General features: G+C 28.4%; 1 protein-coding gene across 4 annotated transcripts in view; it reads left to right on the top strand.

Annotated features, from left to right (window-relative positions):
• Positions 1–11,991, top strand: part of LOC107439163 (NFE2 like bZIP transcription factor cap-n-collar) — a 95,716-nt gene extending 83,725 nt beyond the window's left edge. For all 4 annotated transcript variants that reach the window (XM_021146502.3, XM_021146503.3, XM_071187389.1 and 1 more), the window contains 6 exons: positions 2,156–2,360; positions 3,017–3,229; positions 3,773–3,858; positions 5,616–5,786; positions 7,489–7,944; positions 11,088–11,991. In XM_021146502.3, the coding sequence (XP_021002161.1) occupies positions 2,156–2,360; positions 3,017–3,229; positions 3,773–3,858; positions 5,616–5,786; positions 7,489–7,944; positions 11,088–11,402 (1,446 nt within the window). In that variant the 3' untranslated portion in view covers positions 11,403–11,991. The remainder of the gene's footprint in view (positions 1–2,155; positions 2,361–3,016; positions 3,230–3,772; positions 3,859–5,615; positions 5,787–7,488; positions 7,945–11,087) is intronic.
• The last annotated feature ends 4,091 nt before the right edge of the window (positions 11,992–16,082 follow it).

Here is a 16,082-nt window from a genome sequence, read left to right as displayed (position 1 = left end):
AGCTAATTACTAAAAACTACTTCCTGTGTATTTTGACTTCTTTAGACTCATTGTTGTTAGTTTCATTTTCATAAAAATATTTCTTCTAAAGTAATGTGGGATTTCTTTTTGTGTAGAAATTGAATAAAACGGAAGTTAGATTCTAACTGTACTAATATTTTCTAACTGTACAAATGTTGCAGTCGATGAATTTCTCTAAAGATGTTGTAAAATTGACATTTATTCTTTATTAAACATCACGTCGAAAATAGAAATTTTCATTTAGTCTTTATTAAATGGTTGAAAGGGTAGGATAATAGTTTTTAAATAAATGCATGCTTTTTTTTTGAAAACTATATTAGTATGTTTATTTTTTTATTTTATCCTTAACCTTTTGTTCATAATTTCAAAACATCATTTAATGAATTCTTTTAGCATTAAGTGATTTTTAAACCAATTTTCGTGTAAAATGAAGCAGATTTTTTTTAATAATTTATCATCGTTAATTTGTTCCGCAGTGGACTGATCGTAAAGACCGAGGTCACCGAAGTCAAACGTCACTGGCTGCGGACAGTAAGCGGGTGAGTGACCACATTGATCAGCCTGCGTAAGGACCGAGGGTGCGCGGTATTGGTCCTCATTAAACTGTTCTACCGTAAAGTGCTCGACTTCGCGCTCAAGTCGTCAGGCTACCAAAGCAGGGGAGCCATACCCTTTGCAGACCATCAAAATTACGATTCCATGTCTTCGGATCATCCTCAGTGATGTTTCCCAGATCGTCGCCAATAGCCCATTGTGCAGCTCTGACAAAATAGACCTACCTACCAACCTATCATCGTTAATTTGAAGATTTTAATTTTTTTGTGATACGATTAAGTCGCTTTTGAAATTAGATTTAAATTGTGCTCTTACTATTTCAGTTTGAAAACAGTTTGTAATTCTAAAATAAAATTTCGTGTGATCTTCTACTGTACAACTTAGATATGAACTTTGAAATAATGAGACAATGCGATATTTTTTTTAAAAAAATTTGTTTTAAAGAACATATTAGAAACAGACATTTATGATAGAAAATAGTATCCGTTTCTATAGTTATAATTGTTTCATAATTACCGAGGTCTTAAAACATTTGTATGATATTAAAGAAAATTTAAACTGTCAAGAGAAGAACTAGATTGTGCCTCCCTTCCATGGCAAAATTACTATTATCATATCGTTGAAAGGTTATCAAATTTATCAAAAATACATAGCTAAAACTGAACTTTAATTGGTATTAACTGACACAATTCTAGTTATCTGCTCTAACTAACTTTTTCAATATGGGTGTCAAATTAAGTTTGTGTCATAATTTACGATTATCATTATTTTTAATTAATTTATTTTAATTCAGTATATCATCTAGATTAATTGTAATTAAGAGCAAGCTTCCCTATAAACGGGAGTGACGTATGGGTGTGGCAGAAGTCGAATTCTTGGCCATAGATGGCGCCACTGGAAAACAAGAACAATCGCACCCCTCTGCCTTAACAGGCATACACAATAACAATAAGAACTAACTTATTTAATTTTGAGTGATGCTAGTCACTGAAGTGAATTTTACCCATCAAGGTCACAATATTTGTTAAACTTGAAGTGTGTTTTGTAAAAAATTACNCGGATTCCCCCCCCCCGCCTGGCTGGCAGTAATTTTCTGCTGTGGTGATGATGAAATTCAAATTTTATCAGCTTAAAGTTTTATACACTTGTGAAGGAGTTATTAGTGGGGTATAAAGTTGGTTTTAGTTCTTAAAAAAAAGTCTGAAGTATTTTTATATTCTCTAATATAACATAATTTTTTTGTGTTAACTACATTCATTATTGAGTTNCCCCCCCCCCCATGTTAGCAGTAGTTTTCTGCTGTGGGGATGATGAAATTCAAATTTTATCAGCTTAAAGTTTTATACACTTGTCAAGGAGTTATTAGTGGGGTATAAAGTTGGTTTTAGTTGTTAAAAAAAAGTCTGAAGTAGTTTTATATTCTCTAATATAACATAATTTTTTTGTGTTAACTACATTCATTATTGAGTTTTGTACAAGAATAAAATAGGAATGTTTCAAAAAAATATAACTCCATGTTTTTGTAAGTTTTTTCTGCGAATTTTTTATTTTAATTTTATGAAAATTCTTTCTTTTTTAGCGAGGTGAGATGTATCCAAACATTGAAAACTGTTGGCCAGATGCGACCAGTATGATGCCATTATTTGCTGTAGGTACATCATACCCAAGTTCGCTCACCCCCAATCAAAGCACTACTTTAAGTTCGCCTGCAAGGGCTTCAAGTGAGGCACAAACTTCTATTTTAACATCTGATGCAGATTTTCAGGCAGTCTCTCCTTCAATGGGTATGTGTAATAAATACTAGATAAATTTTACTTTTTATTCTTGTTTATAATCTATTAAAATTCTAGTATGAAAAATTTGAAGTTATAAAATAAGTTATTTTTTACTGTTAATTTTGACTGTTTACAAACATGTTTATTTTTACTTATTTATTTAAAATAATTTTTGGCTCATCAGTAGATATGTTATTTTGAATTTTGATTATCCAATAATAATGATCTTCAAAAGCTTCTAAATTCAAGGATTTTTATATAAAAATTTTTGAATACATATTTTATGATTTTTTATTTTTTTTTAAATCAATGACTAGTGTATTTTAATGTATCATAATAGTCTCGATATTTTAATTTTAAACTCACATTAATTTGTTTGGTTTTTTTCTTTTAATGGTTCTATGTTTGTAAACAGGGAAGTTTTATGTAACTTCAAAGCATAGGCCGCCACATTTTGTATCTTTGTTCCATTCTTAAATTTGCACTTCTGATATAGATAAAAATTGCTAAAAAGGAATAAATGGTTGCATTTCTCTTTTCATATTGAGTTTCAAATACTTTGTTTGTTTGTTTGTTTCTTCTTGCAAATTTAACACAAATTTTATGTACTGAGTTTTTTGTCACCCCAAAACTAAAAAGTAATTTTTTTTTTGTTTACAATTTAGGTTCTTCAAGTATAGGATATGCTGTTGCAGAATCAATTGCAACTTTGACAAATGACAGTGATCCCACTCCTGTTAGTAGTATTGTTAATAATGCATATGGTGAAGATCTTCCTGAGCTTCTTTATGCAAACCATACTATAACAGTGCCACACAATGATCTTATATCAGAGTTATTCTTAGATGATATAAATTTGATGCCTTTACCAGCCAATGGTAACACATAGTAATTTTATTACATTAATTTACTATTAGTTTTATTATTAAGTGTTAATTTCTGTATAAACAATGTCATTTAAATCATATTTTTATGGATGAATCTTAGAATAAGTACTAGTAGTTGGTCAGTCTATGTAGAGATTTTTCTCTTTATTTTTTTTATTTATTTATTTACTTTTTTTGTCTTAGCACTGGTAATGCTGCTTGCTTATAGCACTGAAATGTTTAATGTATTTTAATTATTTTTATTTACTTGTTGCATTGTTATATTCTATGCTTTTTCTAGCAAAAAAAAATATTTAAAGAGGCGTAAACAATTTAATGATTATTTAATTTTAAATTGACTATTAAGTTTTGTGTAAAATATTTTAATAAAATATAGGCTATTCTATCAATGTTATTTTGCTAAATAACACACAACATGGCGAACAACAGATTAGTTAAAAAAAATTTGTAGACAGAGCTCAAGAGTTCCTACATTTATTTAAAAAATTTTGCAGACAATGACAAATTTCTCCCATTTGTTTAAAAATTTTACAGATAATTCTGAAAAGGCAAGGGAAGATCAGATGGATACAAGCAATGATTCTGTTTCAAGTAGCAATTTTCCCTCAGTACCTGATTGTGTAAGTATGCTTTTTCAATACTTTTGCTAATGTCTCTAACTTGTATTTTTTTTATTATATAAAGTTTTAAAAAAAGTGAATGATGTTGACATTATTTTGGATTATTTATTATCTGGGCCTCAAAAAGAAGTTACTTTTTTATTCATTACACCAGAAGTTCAAATTCTTGGAAAGAAATTGTAATTGTTTTGTGAAGAAATGAAATTTTTAGCAGAATTCTGCTCTATCCTATTAATTTTTAAAATCATAAAATTACTCATGTGGTGATTTTACAAATTTGTGGCATTTTTAAAACTGATATGGTTTAAAAAATTAGATTAACATTGTTTGTGATAAACATTGATTGTTTTATACATGTTTTAATAGTTAGCATCAAGATTGAATTAAAATTTAGACCTGATGGGAACTTAACAGATATTATGTTAAAAAAATGTAGAGTATGTTACCAGAACAGCACTTCTGCCTACCAATATGCTGGAGCCTTTCTGTTGACAACAGAAAGGCTCCTGTGCATTGGTAGGCAGTGTGTCGCATGAGGAAGTGCTGTCTTGCCAACACACATATCTTTTATTTTATTACTTTTTCCTGCATTAATTGTTTGTTTTAATATCTTAATTAAAATTAAACAAATTTGGTTTTAGCTGCTTTAAGCACTTTTCCATTTTGATTTAATGTTTTAATAATTATTTTACCTTTTTGTCTTTTTCTGTATTTGTAAATTAGTTTCATTTTCTGATAAGAAATTGAACTTTGTCGCTTGAAAGCCGGTTTTCTTGGATTGCTAATTGTTAAAATTTTATGCAAAATAACGCAAGAAACAAATTCTTAAAATATTATACATAACTCTTAATCATATGCATTTTTGGAAAACACAAACATCTAATCCAACAGACTATTAAATTACAAAATAAAAAATACTCTTTTGCATCAAATATGCTTCAAATTTGAAATCCACCCTTATAAAAAATTTAAAATGTAAGTTAACAATTTTTTTAAAAAAAAACTGTAATTATTAATAAGTTGATGAGAACTAATCAAGTATATAATATGGATTATTAGAAATAAAGATATTGCAATTAAAACCAGAAAAAAGTTTGTATTCTAGTAGAAACTTTTTAAAACAAAGTTAGAATTTTCTTCTGATTTAAAAATTTATGCTATTCATAATGGATCTCAACAATAAAAAAAGATGTGAAATAAAGGGAATTTTTTTTTTAATGCTTCTAATCATTCTTATAATTTTCACAAAAATATTATTTACTGAAATTTATATCCTCCAGCAATATTGGTTAGAAAATTGTTCTATCTAAATAGAAGATATACTGGAGTTTAATTTTTTTTCTTCCATAGAGTGGCTATTATCATTTCCAGATAACTAATTTAATGTTCTAAATCTTTTAATTTGTATAATCTTGTGAAGTGTAAATCTGTTTTTGCTTAGTTTGTATTAAATGAATTTAATGAATATGAACAAAATTTATAAAAATTCCGTAGTTTCATGGTTTGTTATTTCTCCTTCTATCAGTGTGAAATATTTATTTTTCAAAATTGTTGCTCTGTTGTATAAATATCACTTAAAATTTGTCTTGTACAATAAGAAAGGGCACCCGTCAATAAAAAAAAATTAAAATTATGTGGTTAGAGAGCTCTTGAGTTACCACTTATTATTTTTATAATTATTTTGTATTTTTGAGAAAATTTTGAACATTTAAATTTTTTCTCTTTCAATGCATCTTGCAATTGTACTTTTTTTTCAGCGTGATTGGATTGATTCATGCTCTGAATCATCAATGCATAATGAGGAAGATCAAACTAGATGTGATTTGCTTATGCCTCATTCACAAATTGGTTATCTTAGTCCATCTCAGAATAGTGATCCATCTCAAGCATCTGCATCACCCAAGAAATTCCGGCAATCAAGTAGAAATGTAAGTTTTATACATAATATTTATTTTGTCTAATTTTGTGTAGTATTTATATTTTACTCTTAATTTGCTTTGCATGTTAAACAAAACTTAACGTATACTGTTCACTTATTATTATGTATAAGGACTCCAGCTATCCAAGCAGAAATTGTGTCACTATTTTGTGAGTGTAGAGAAATAACTTACATGTTTCATAACTATCCAAGACTACACTAATTTCAAAAAACCTTGTATTACTTAAACAAAAATAATAGGAAGCTAAAAGAGTAATTTATTATAATGCCCCACTTTAAACATCATGTACTGGGAGTTACTATTTTGGTTCAATAGCATATGCCCTGAGAACTGTAAAAACAAGTAAAGAAAAAGGATTGTGAATACTGCATGTTTTAACTTAAATATAAATCACCCAAGTAGACAGTAGTAGTAAATCACCAAATAGACATTCACAAAAGTAGACATTGTAATTATGTTTATTAAAATTGTTAGAACTTTTTTTTTCTAAAGTTTGGGAATGGGAGCTTTTAATCAGCATAATGTATACAGGACAGTGTGCCAGTTTTTGTATGATGGTGTAATATTCTATTTCTTCAATTTTATAAATAAATTTATGCTACACTAACTTTTGATCCATAGACCATGACTACCTAAAATAGGAATTATGGGGATCTTGTCACTCTTTCTCTATTCAAAATTCATTCAAGTTGTGTCTTGTTGTATGTGAGATATCAAAAGAAAATTTATTTGTAAGTTTTATTTTTGGTGACTGTTAATAGGAAAATTTTGTTTTGTCCAGGGCTCGAAAAAACTCAGAAATTTTACCCGTCCAGCAATGCACCCGTCCTACTTTGAAACTAACCCGTAGCTTCTAAATAAAAAATATTTAATTTTTAAATAAAAAATATTAAATTTTATGAAATAATTTATTTCTTTTATGAAATAATTTGAATGACAAAGGTCAAGTTATCTGGAATATCAATTTATCCGAGGGTACTGCGTTTTTTAAATGAATCAAATCTGATGTTTGCCAGTTCCACAATCAAGCCAATGATTTACAGAGGTTTCCACACCAAAATCTGAAAGGGGTTTTTCGTTTAGGTAGATGTTCATAATTGCGTTTAACGCTTTGTGTTCAAGACCAGTACGTAATATGTTTTTTTGTAAGTTCATTGCTGAAAAGCCCCTTTCAACTGTACTCCCAGACAGAGAAAACATCAATTCTAATAACAAAAATTGAAAATATATCTCGAACATTAACGGGAAAATGGCTGTCCGCACGGACGTAGGATTCGAGAAGTTCATGGTCCGCGGGGAATTTTTGACTGCCGAGGACGGGCGGTTTTTCGAGCCCTGGTTTTGTCCATGGATGTGCAAAACTACTTAAAATTGGTTGAAGTGATATTTCACAGAAATATAAAAATGAAACTGTCACTATATTGAAATGAGTGGCTTAGTTCTGACATTTTTATGAATGTTTAAATGACATTGCATCTGTGAAACAGCTAAGGGGACTTAAAACATGGGTTGTCTTAAAATGAGGGAAACTTACTAAAGAGCATAGACTGCATAAATAAGGAAAGATTATTTCATACAAGTTTAATTTATTTTAAATTATGGTATATAAAAATACATATTTTTTACTTTATGCAAATGTTTGAAATTAGTTGCTTGACGTTTTACCTTTAAAAATGTTTCCTTGTTTTAGCAAAATGGAAGCTGCATGAATTCATTGCAAGCAGGAAATTGCAATGACCAACAATATTTCACTCTAAAGTCGTACTATTCTGATCCATCTGAAAACTCTGCTTGTGCCATCTCTTGTAGTGTAATGAACTTCAACAAAAAGTTTGATTACTCTGTTCCTAAGGCAAATGGATACAACTGTTCAAATTTCTTGCAGCATAATCATACTTACCACATACCCTTCAACAATGATGATCTATGTCACAAACCAATTACAAGAGACAAGCAAAGATCATATTCTGATGATGATTCTAGCAACAAGGATGAAAAAAGGGCAAAGGAACTCAAACTCCCTATCAGTATTTCTGATATAATTAATTTAGCCATTGAAGAATACAATGAGAGACTTTCAAAATATGAATTGACAGAGGCTCAAATTACTCTGATAAGAGATATTCGTCGGCGAGGAAAAAATAAGGTTTGTTTATTAGTATTTTTTCATTTATAGATTTTTTGCTATGTTGTTTTTATTAAATATGTATAATGTATACATTACCTGGGTCAATTTGCAATTGATTATCTGGTCTTTAATGTAGTGGTAAACTTCACATAAAATATTAATGTATCACTTTTCCTATGGAAAAGCCTTTTGCCCTAAATATTAACAATTTGAATTCTGAATTATTAATTTTCAAAAATTCTTCTGTTGAGAATATGTTGAATATAATTCTGGTCATCTAATTTATCAAAGTGCTACTTCCTAAATCTTATAACAATTTTCAAATACTTAGGTATCACTCTTTCTTAAGCAATACCCAAGGTCTATTAAGAGGCCTCTACCCTTGCCATCTTGGAAAATTTATCTATGGAAAATATCATCTTCGAAAATTTATCTTATCTTGGTTAAATTTTTAATCCATGTTTTTTTCGATAGTTTTGTACTTAACACACTTCAGATGATATAGTATTATTAGACAGGACAATATCTTTAAAAAAGGTAGAAAATAAAGGGGTGCCTCATTAGATTTAGAGAAATAGAACTTTAATTTAACTATAAATTTTTCTTCAAAACTTTAAGGTAATAAAATAAGACTTGTGGTTTTTAGTAAGTTATCAAAATCTATATGTTTCTCAGTTCACTTTTTAGATTTTTTTTTAAAATTTCCTTTCATTACAGTTTAAACTGAGGACTGACTTGAATGACGCTGAAAAATTCCTTTATTTTTAATTGCATAAAAACAAAAATATTTATCAATCTAAAAGCAGGCGACTATTTATTTAAATATCTTTCAAAAACTGTTGATTGTTTTGAAAGAAAAAGTGAATAGAGAATTTAAAATACTGTGCCCAAATGAAATTTTAGATAAAAATGTCTAAAATTTTAATTGAATGATAGCTTTGTATTTTACATTACATATGTCAAATGATGCAAAACCGTTTGTATAAATAAAAGTACAAAATATGTGTTTAAAATAGTTTCTCATTTCATCAGAGGCCAAATTTTTATATATAGTTTTGGCAGAGTAGTAAGTTATTGACTTAAAGTGCTTTCTTTATGAATAGTGCAGTTTTTATTTATTTACGCTAAATGTGAAACTCAATTTTACTAGTATAAGTATCTGTGGACTAAATTTCATCAAAATTTCTAATAAGTTTGACACAGAAAGCTTGATATTTCACTTGTGAGTTATCCTCAAACACTTTATTTAAGAAGATAAGATTTAAATTGTTATGAAAATGACTTAAAAAAAGAACAAAATGGGTAGTAAATAATTTTCTCAGTCCCACTTATAAGCCTTTTGAATCCCTTAACTTAATCATCTATCTCAGGTGTTCAAATTTTGATAGAGTTGAAATTAAAATACACAATTACAATAATTCTTTTAGGCTTATGCCTGAAATAAAACTCCTTCCATTTGCTTAATCTTGCCCTTCAGAGTATGAGAGACAGCCACAATCCAGAAAATATTCCAATAATTTAGTCTAGAGAGTTGTTAGAAGTTTCAGCCCTTTAATTTTTATGTATTTCTCATTTAGAGATTATAGAAGTGGGGAAAATTCCCAAAAGTAAAATTTACTCTTGTTGGTAAATCTTTCGATAACTCTCCTGAATAAATTCTATCTCTTGTTCTTAATGTTCAAAATCCAAGGTTGTTAGAAAAAATTTAAATTTATTAAAAAAACATTGATTACATTTTTTGCAATTTTATAACTTAAATGTCATCTATGGTGATTAATAACTATATTTAATATCTGGAACCATTACAGTTAGATGTTGTTACGTCAAAATCCAAACATTAGATCATATTTCATTTAAGGTCTAGTTTTTAATTTGAGTTCTGTGTAACCTTAATAGTTTCAATGGCAATTTTAAGTCTGCTAATTAATTTGTATCAGCCATATTTTGAATTACGAAATCAAATACAAGATACCTAAACATCCCCCCCCCCCAATCTTGAAAATTTTGGTTTGGCTGTTTTTTTTTTCCGAAGTTCACTATGTATCAAACTAAGTACTGAAGTCATAGTGATATATTAGGGAGTAATGGAACTCAACTGGACAAGGACCATTTAAAACCCATGGCTGAATCCAATTTTCATAGCCTTAAAAAACACCTCTCAACAAACCAACCATTTGTAACTTCTGTTTCATTACAGACTCTGTTCTTGATGTATCCTTAATAAAAATGACAAGTTCTTCGTTTAACCTGTACTTCTCAAAATTCTCCTCACTGCTCTAATCATTGGATTATTAAATAGGGTGTCCTTTAGTGCTTTAGGAATCGGTTCCAACAATGGTGTTTTGCACTTATCTAGTAATGTGCTAGAGATCCCTTTAAATTATGCATCATAAATTCAGGAGTAACTTGTTTGAATTCAAAATGTTTTGCGCTTATTAATAAGATTAGTTTATCTATAAATAATTTATTAATATAAATATATTGAATTGCAAAGTATAAATATTTTGACATTTTTTAAAATTATGCAAATTTAATAAAACTGAAGTAAAAATATTGAACTTATTCTGCTTAAAGTTTAGATTTTTACAATGAATAATTTCAGATAATGTAAAATATTTTATACTAGAAATTCATTAAAAAGTTCCTTATATGCAGTTATTTCTCATTGAACTAATTATATAAGATATATAAGCTGAAAAGATTTTCTGGTAAGCACAATTTTTTTTTACCAAAATTACGTTGAAATAAACAAGTTAAAACTTAAAGAGACCAGAGCTAATATTCTGACTTAATAACAGAGAACTTATTTTCAAAATTGCTGCTACCCTTTGTATCTTGGAGTTACGCTTATTGGAAGAAAGTATGTTTTTGCACAGTACAGGAAACAAACATAAATATCACTAAAAGTGAAAAAAATCTCATTTACCCTATGTTAATAGAAATGCATAAATGATGTTCATTAAAATGCTCAAATAGCCTAATTCGATTTTGACTTTTATGTAAACTAAATTTAAGCAAAAGGAGGTTAATTTTAAACAAAAACGGAAATTTTATCTATACTGCTAATTTTTGTTTTCTTTATTATAAAATTTGTTTTGAAAAATATAGTGTCTCCATATTTGAAATACAAGAAATATTACTGAATATTTAAATATTTTTAGGTTGCAGCACAGAACTGTAGAAAACGTAAGATGGATCAAATTAATAACTTGCAACAAGACCTTGATTACCTACAAGATGAAAGGATGAAATTGAAATCCAAGCAAAACCATCTGTTGCAGCAAAAGCATGCTATTGAAGAAAAATATGTCCAATTACATGATCTTATTTTACAAAATACTAACTGTAGACCACCTAGTGCACCAAGTCTCTCAGCTTTCCATAATTCTCAGAATGCTACATCTGACACTATGTTAGGTAACACTGACTCCAATGTAAACGGTGGAGCTAAAACAAAAAAGAAATTTAAAAAGTGATAATACATCTATAATTTATTAACCGAATGTGATATACAATTTCTTATCGTTAACTACATTTTGATGCCACTCATTTTCATCCATTTATATCATTTGGGAATCATTAAATTTTTTCTTCTTCTAATACATTAATCTGTTAATGCATAGATTAAAAAAGTATTTAATGATACTATATCTTTATATTTGTGTTATATTTTATCTTGTACTAAATCACTTTTCTAATAGTACAGTTTTAAGTTGTTACTCGCATTTTGTTTTATATTACTTGTATAAATTATGGATCTAAATTGACTTGGCAACAAACAATTTTCATTTAATTTTAATCATTTTACCTCAATCAATTTATTTCTTCATAATTATACATAGTTTTTATTTATATTGTTTTCTCTGTTATTGGAATATATTATACAATGGTGTCCTCTGTAATTTTTTTTTCTTTTTAATTTTGCATGATTTTTTGATTTGCAAATGATGCCTTATATTTATTTGATTAAACTGTTTTGTTTTCTAATTTGCTATTTTGAAAAGAAAAACATTGTTACTTAAACCTTTTTTGATAAAGAAAGAAAATAAAAATATCAGAGAAAAAGTTTTGTCTTCTGAATTACTGAAAACAGCCACATTGTGTAAACATTTTTATAATGCTTTCTCGAAATTCAGTTCCCAGTGCACAATTTTCAACATTGAGTTCCAAATTAATACAGTCTGAATACTTAAAACTGTTGTCAAATAATGTATCAAAAAACTGTATTCATATCTTCAAGAAATATTGTAGATTAATCTTTTAAACTTTGTCCAACTCGCACACTGTTGCTGTGCAACATTTTATAACCACAAAAGTGTTTAAAAAAAACACCCTGCTTTATTTAAAATTTCTTGAAAGTGAAATGATGAATGCGTTATTGCTATTTTATTTGTTAGTATTAATTACAAAAGAATTCATTTTTATTTATAGAAGAATTATAAATTCTTATTTATTTATTTGAGAAAACTAATCTGTAAGTAAGGGATTTTTAGAATATCTTTTTATTTTAGAATAAAATAAAATAAACAAGACATTTCCGGGGTATCCGCGCACCTGGAAAGTCATGATTTTCATTATTGAACAAAATTTGTCATGATTTTAACTATTTTTTTAAAAAAATTCATGAAAAGTCATGAATGTAGGTCGCCAAAAAAATCTCATTTTTGAAATGAAATTTACTCTACCCCCAATTTCATGGTGCTCTGAATTTGTAACGAAATCCCCACTCACAGTCATATTTTATTAAAATATAAAATGTTTTTATCATTTTCTTCAAAAATTATGGTGTTCTTTCAAAAAAATGAAAGAAAAAGCATAATTTTTAGAGCGAATCATCTTTTAAACTTCTGTGATTTCAAAGTTGAATTTTTTTTTTTTTCATTTTATCAATTTAAAATTCTAGCTGAAGCAAGCTAGTCATTGGCAATTTTTTTAAAATTCCGAAATGAGAACAGAAAAATCAGGCGTATTTCTTTCCTTTCCGATGAACAAGAAAAGTATCTTTAGAATATAATTCTGCAAAAAAAAAAAATATTTGCTTATGCATTTTATTCAACTATTTTATTGCTTCAACTCTTTCTTTAACCTGTTTTTTAAATTTGAAATCTACAAATATGAGGATGCAGAGTATAACAGTTTTGGTTATACCTATCATTTCAATTAATGTTGTTATGATGCTTTTTTTAATTTATTGTTGTGTTTTTGGCAGAGAAAATAGTAACTTCATTAAGTCATGAAAAATTCTTGGAATTAGTCATGAATTTGAAAATCTAAAATGTAGCAGATACCCTACATTTCTCAGTAATAAATCATTATAAGTTGGGCAGAATTTAAAAGCCAATGTATATAGTTTTGATAAAACTATGAATTTGAATGGTACCCAAGTTATTTCTCTTACAACCTTTATTTTGTACTTAAGAGGGAGAAAAAAAGAGACTGCAACTATGGTATAAAGAAAATGTATTTGAATTTAGGTTCATAGCCTAAGTTAGTATGAATTTCATTTTCAACATGATCAGAAATTTTCAAAACGTCATTAAGCTGTATTTTTGATGTATAATTCATTATATCGGGTTGCCACTGAAATCTGGAAAAAAAATTCCCTGTACATATTATGCACAATATAATAAGAGGAAACAACAATCACTGTGCTAGTGTGTTAGCTATATTGGGCTAGCTATATTTATTAGTTTTAATTGCTGGAAAAACAGCTGCTAATCGAAAAGTAAGTCATAAGCTAATCGAAAAATTTCCGCACTCAGTAAAAAACTTCGTTTATCCATGTAAAAAAAAAAAATTTAGTAAATATTTATAATATTTTATTTACTAATAGTAGAAAAACTTTTGAATTATGGGATATACAAATATTTCTATCATTTTAAAGTATGTAATTTAATATGTAAAAGTATAGTATAGCTGAAATATCCAATAGAATTACGCTTTGAGTGGTCACAATTTTTTAAAAGACAAAAGTAGGAAACAAATTTCCCTGTACTTTCCCAGTTTGTAAAGAAAAAATCAAAATTCCCTGTTATCTTAGGTGAGTTTTAAATTCCCTGTATTTTCGAGGTTTTCCCTGTTCTCTCTGTGGAGTGGCAATCCTGTATATTTACTTTACTGAACATTTGTCAAGTTTTTTTTTTTTTTTCAAATTTCTCTCAATCATTCCATTATTGAATATTAATAAAAAAAAATGACTTTAAAAACAATATTACAAAGAAATAAAATTAAAAATGCAATCAAGAAAAGGGAAGAAATTTCTGGAAAAAAAATAACCTTTTTCACAGTACACAATAAAATTCGGGTCGATGTCAATTTTAAACATGAAAACTCAGCTTATCAAAGTACCTCAAAATGAACTATCTGCTATTGAGGTACTTATTGTCATATTGTGAGTACAAATTTTGATTGTATGTCAGTTCTACCTGATTTAATTTTAGTAAGCCTATTCTTACATGGACAAAAAAAAACGATCAATTATTAATTATGGTATAGAAATAAAGTAACATTTTTAAGGCACTATTATTGATGTGATGCATGTTGGTTGGTCCCAAGTGCCTAGTCTTTGTTCTAAGTAAAATACAGCATATCAAAATACCTATCATAAAGAAATAGTTATGCAAGATTTTTCACAGTGAGCTATTGAAATATGATTAGAGTTATGGAAACCATTAATAAGGATCACTAAGATTTAAAATTCTGCCCTAAATTATTGTTTTTTAAAATTGGAAATAATTCAATTTATACTATGCTTGATAATCACCACTCTTATTCATTGCTTTTGAATACTTGTTTAAGTCATAAATATGTACAGTCCGCAACAAAAAAAAGATATCACCCTGAATAACTTTCGTTCTAATGATCGGATTTTCACGAACTAAATGTCAATCTTAATGGTTCCGGGGGGTGACCTCAAATATGCTAATTAATTAGTGCTAACTATTAATTAAGTTACGAAATCNTACACACATTTGGAGTTGGAATAAATATTTAAGCAAAACAAACATTATTCAAGCATGCTGAATCATTAATGAAGATGGTGAATTTAAAACAAGAAAACAGAGAAATTAAAAGGTGATAATTCAAGCTACCAACAGCAATTATATTAGTTTTAGTATTTTAATACCACCTACCTTAATAGTGATTCGCAAGATTTTGAAAACATTTTTGTTTTTCTTCCCTTAAATATTATTTTGCATCCCCTGTAGTACCTTGATCCTTTATTACTTCATTTATGATAAGGATTCTGGAAATAAATGTAAATTATCAGATTTTCTTAATTATTTTAGGAGCTACTGGGCAAATTTTAATAAAATTTGGTATGAACATATGTTGATAAAATACAATTAAAATAATCCTTAAACAGTTGTAATATACACGCATAATCATGCGTAATTTTCATCAGAGTCTGGAAGTATAAAACAGTAGTCATATAATAGAACAAAAAAAAATGTGTCAGTGCCTGTTTCATTACGTTATTTCATACTGGAAATAAGGCAGATAAAAAGTTCCTGCAACAGTTGTTCCCACTCGCTCAGCTGTTTTCTGGCCCTAAATAGTTTTTGGAGAAGGACTGCATGTTTCAATGCCCTCCCCAGAGCGTCTGAGACATATTCTTTAAAGTTGAGGTCTGGAGACATGACTGACCAATCCATACAGCTAATATGTTCACCTTGCAGAAACTCGTAGACCAGATGAACACCATGTAGCCGTCCGTTGTCATCTTTTAAAATGAAATCAGACTACAAATTTTATCTCTACACATTAAACCAGTCAAAGTGCCACTCTCAAAAACATAGCCTGCTCAAAAAACCTTAAAAGTCGATTTCTCAGATATAGAAAGACAGGCATAAGCAGGGCTAAAGAGAATAGAAGGGCTGGTTCACTCCTTTGAAGTATCTCTCGCCGCGCCGATCCTCCGACGTCACTCTAGTGACGTCACTTTGGCGCAAAGCTCGCACGTTTACTTCAAGAACGGAGCGTTTGGCCTTACTAGCTCTAACTAATATTGGATCATTTCTTTTTGCGAGATATTCTAAGACATTGGTTATTTTCTATAATGACTTTCCTCAGTTTTTGCAGTGAATTTACAAGAATTTAAAACTATTATCGAAATGCCAGTTTGCGCGATTGCAACTTGCAAAAATTCTGATATA

Source organism: Parasteatoda tepidariorum, chromosome X1, assembly GCF_043381705.1.
Source record: "Parasteatoda tepidariorum isolate YZ-2023 chromosome X1, CAS_Ptep_4.0, whole genome shotgun sequence".
In the NCBI taxonomy this organism is placed as follows: Eukaryota; Metazoa; Arthropoda; class Arachnida; order Araneae; family Theridiidae; genus Parasteatoda; species Parasteatoda tepidariorum.
Note: the sequence above shows the minus strand (reverse complement) of the source record. Positions and strands in the feature narration are given on the sequence as shown.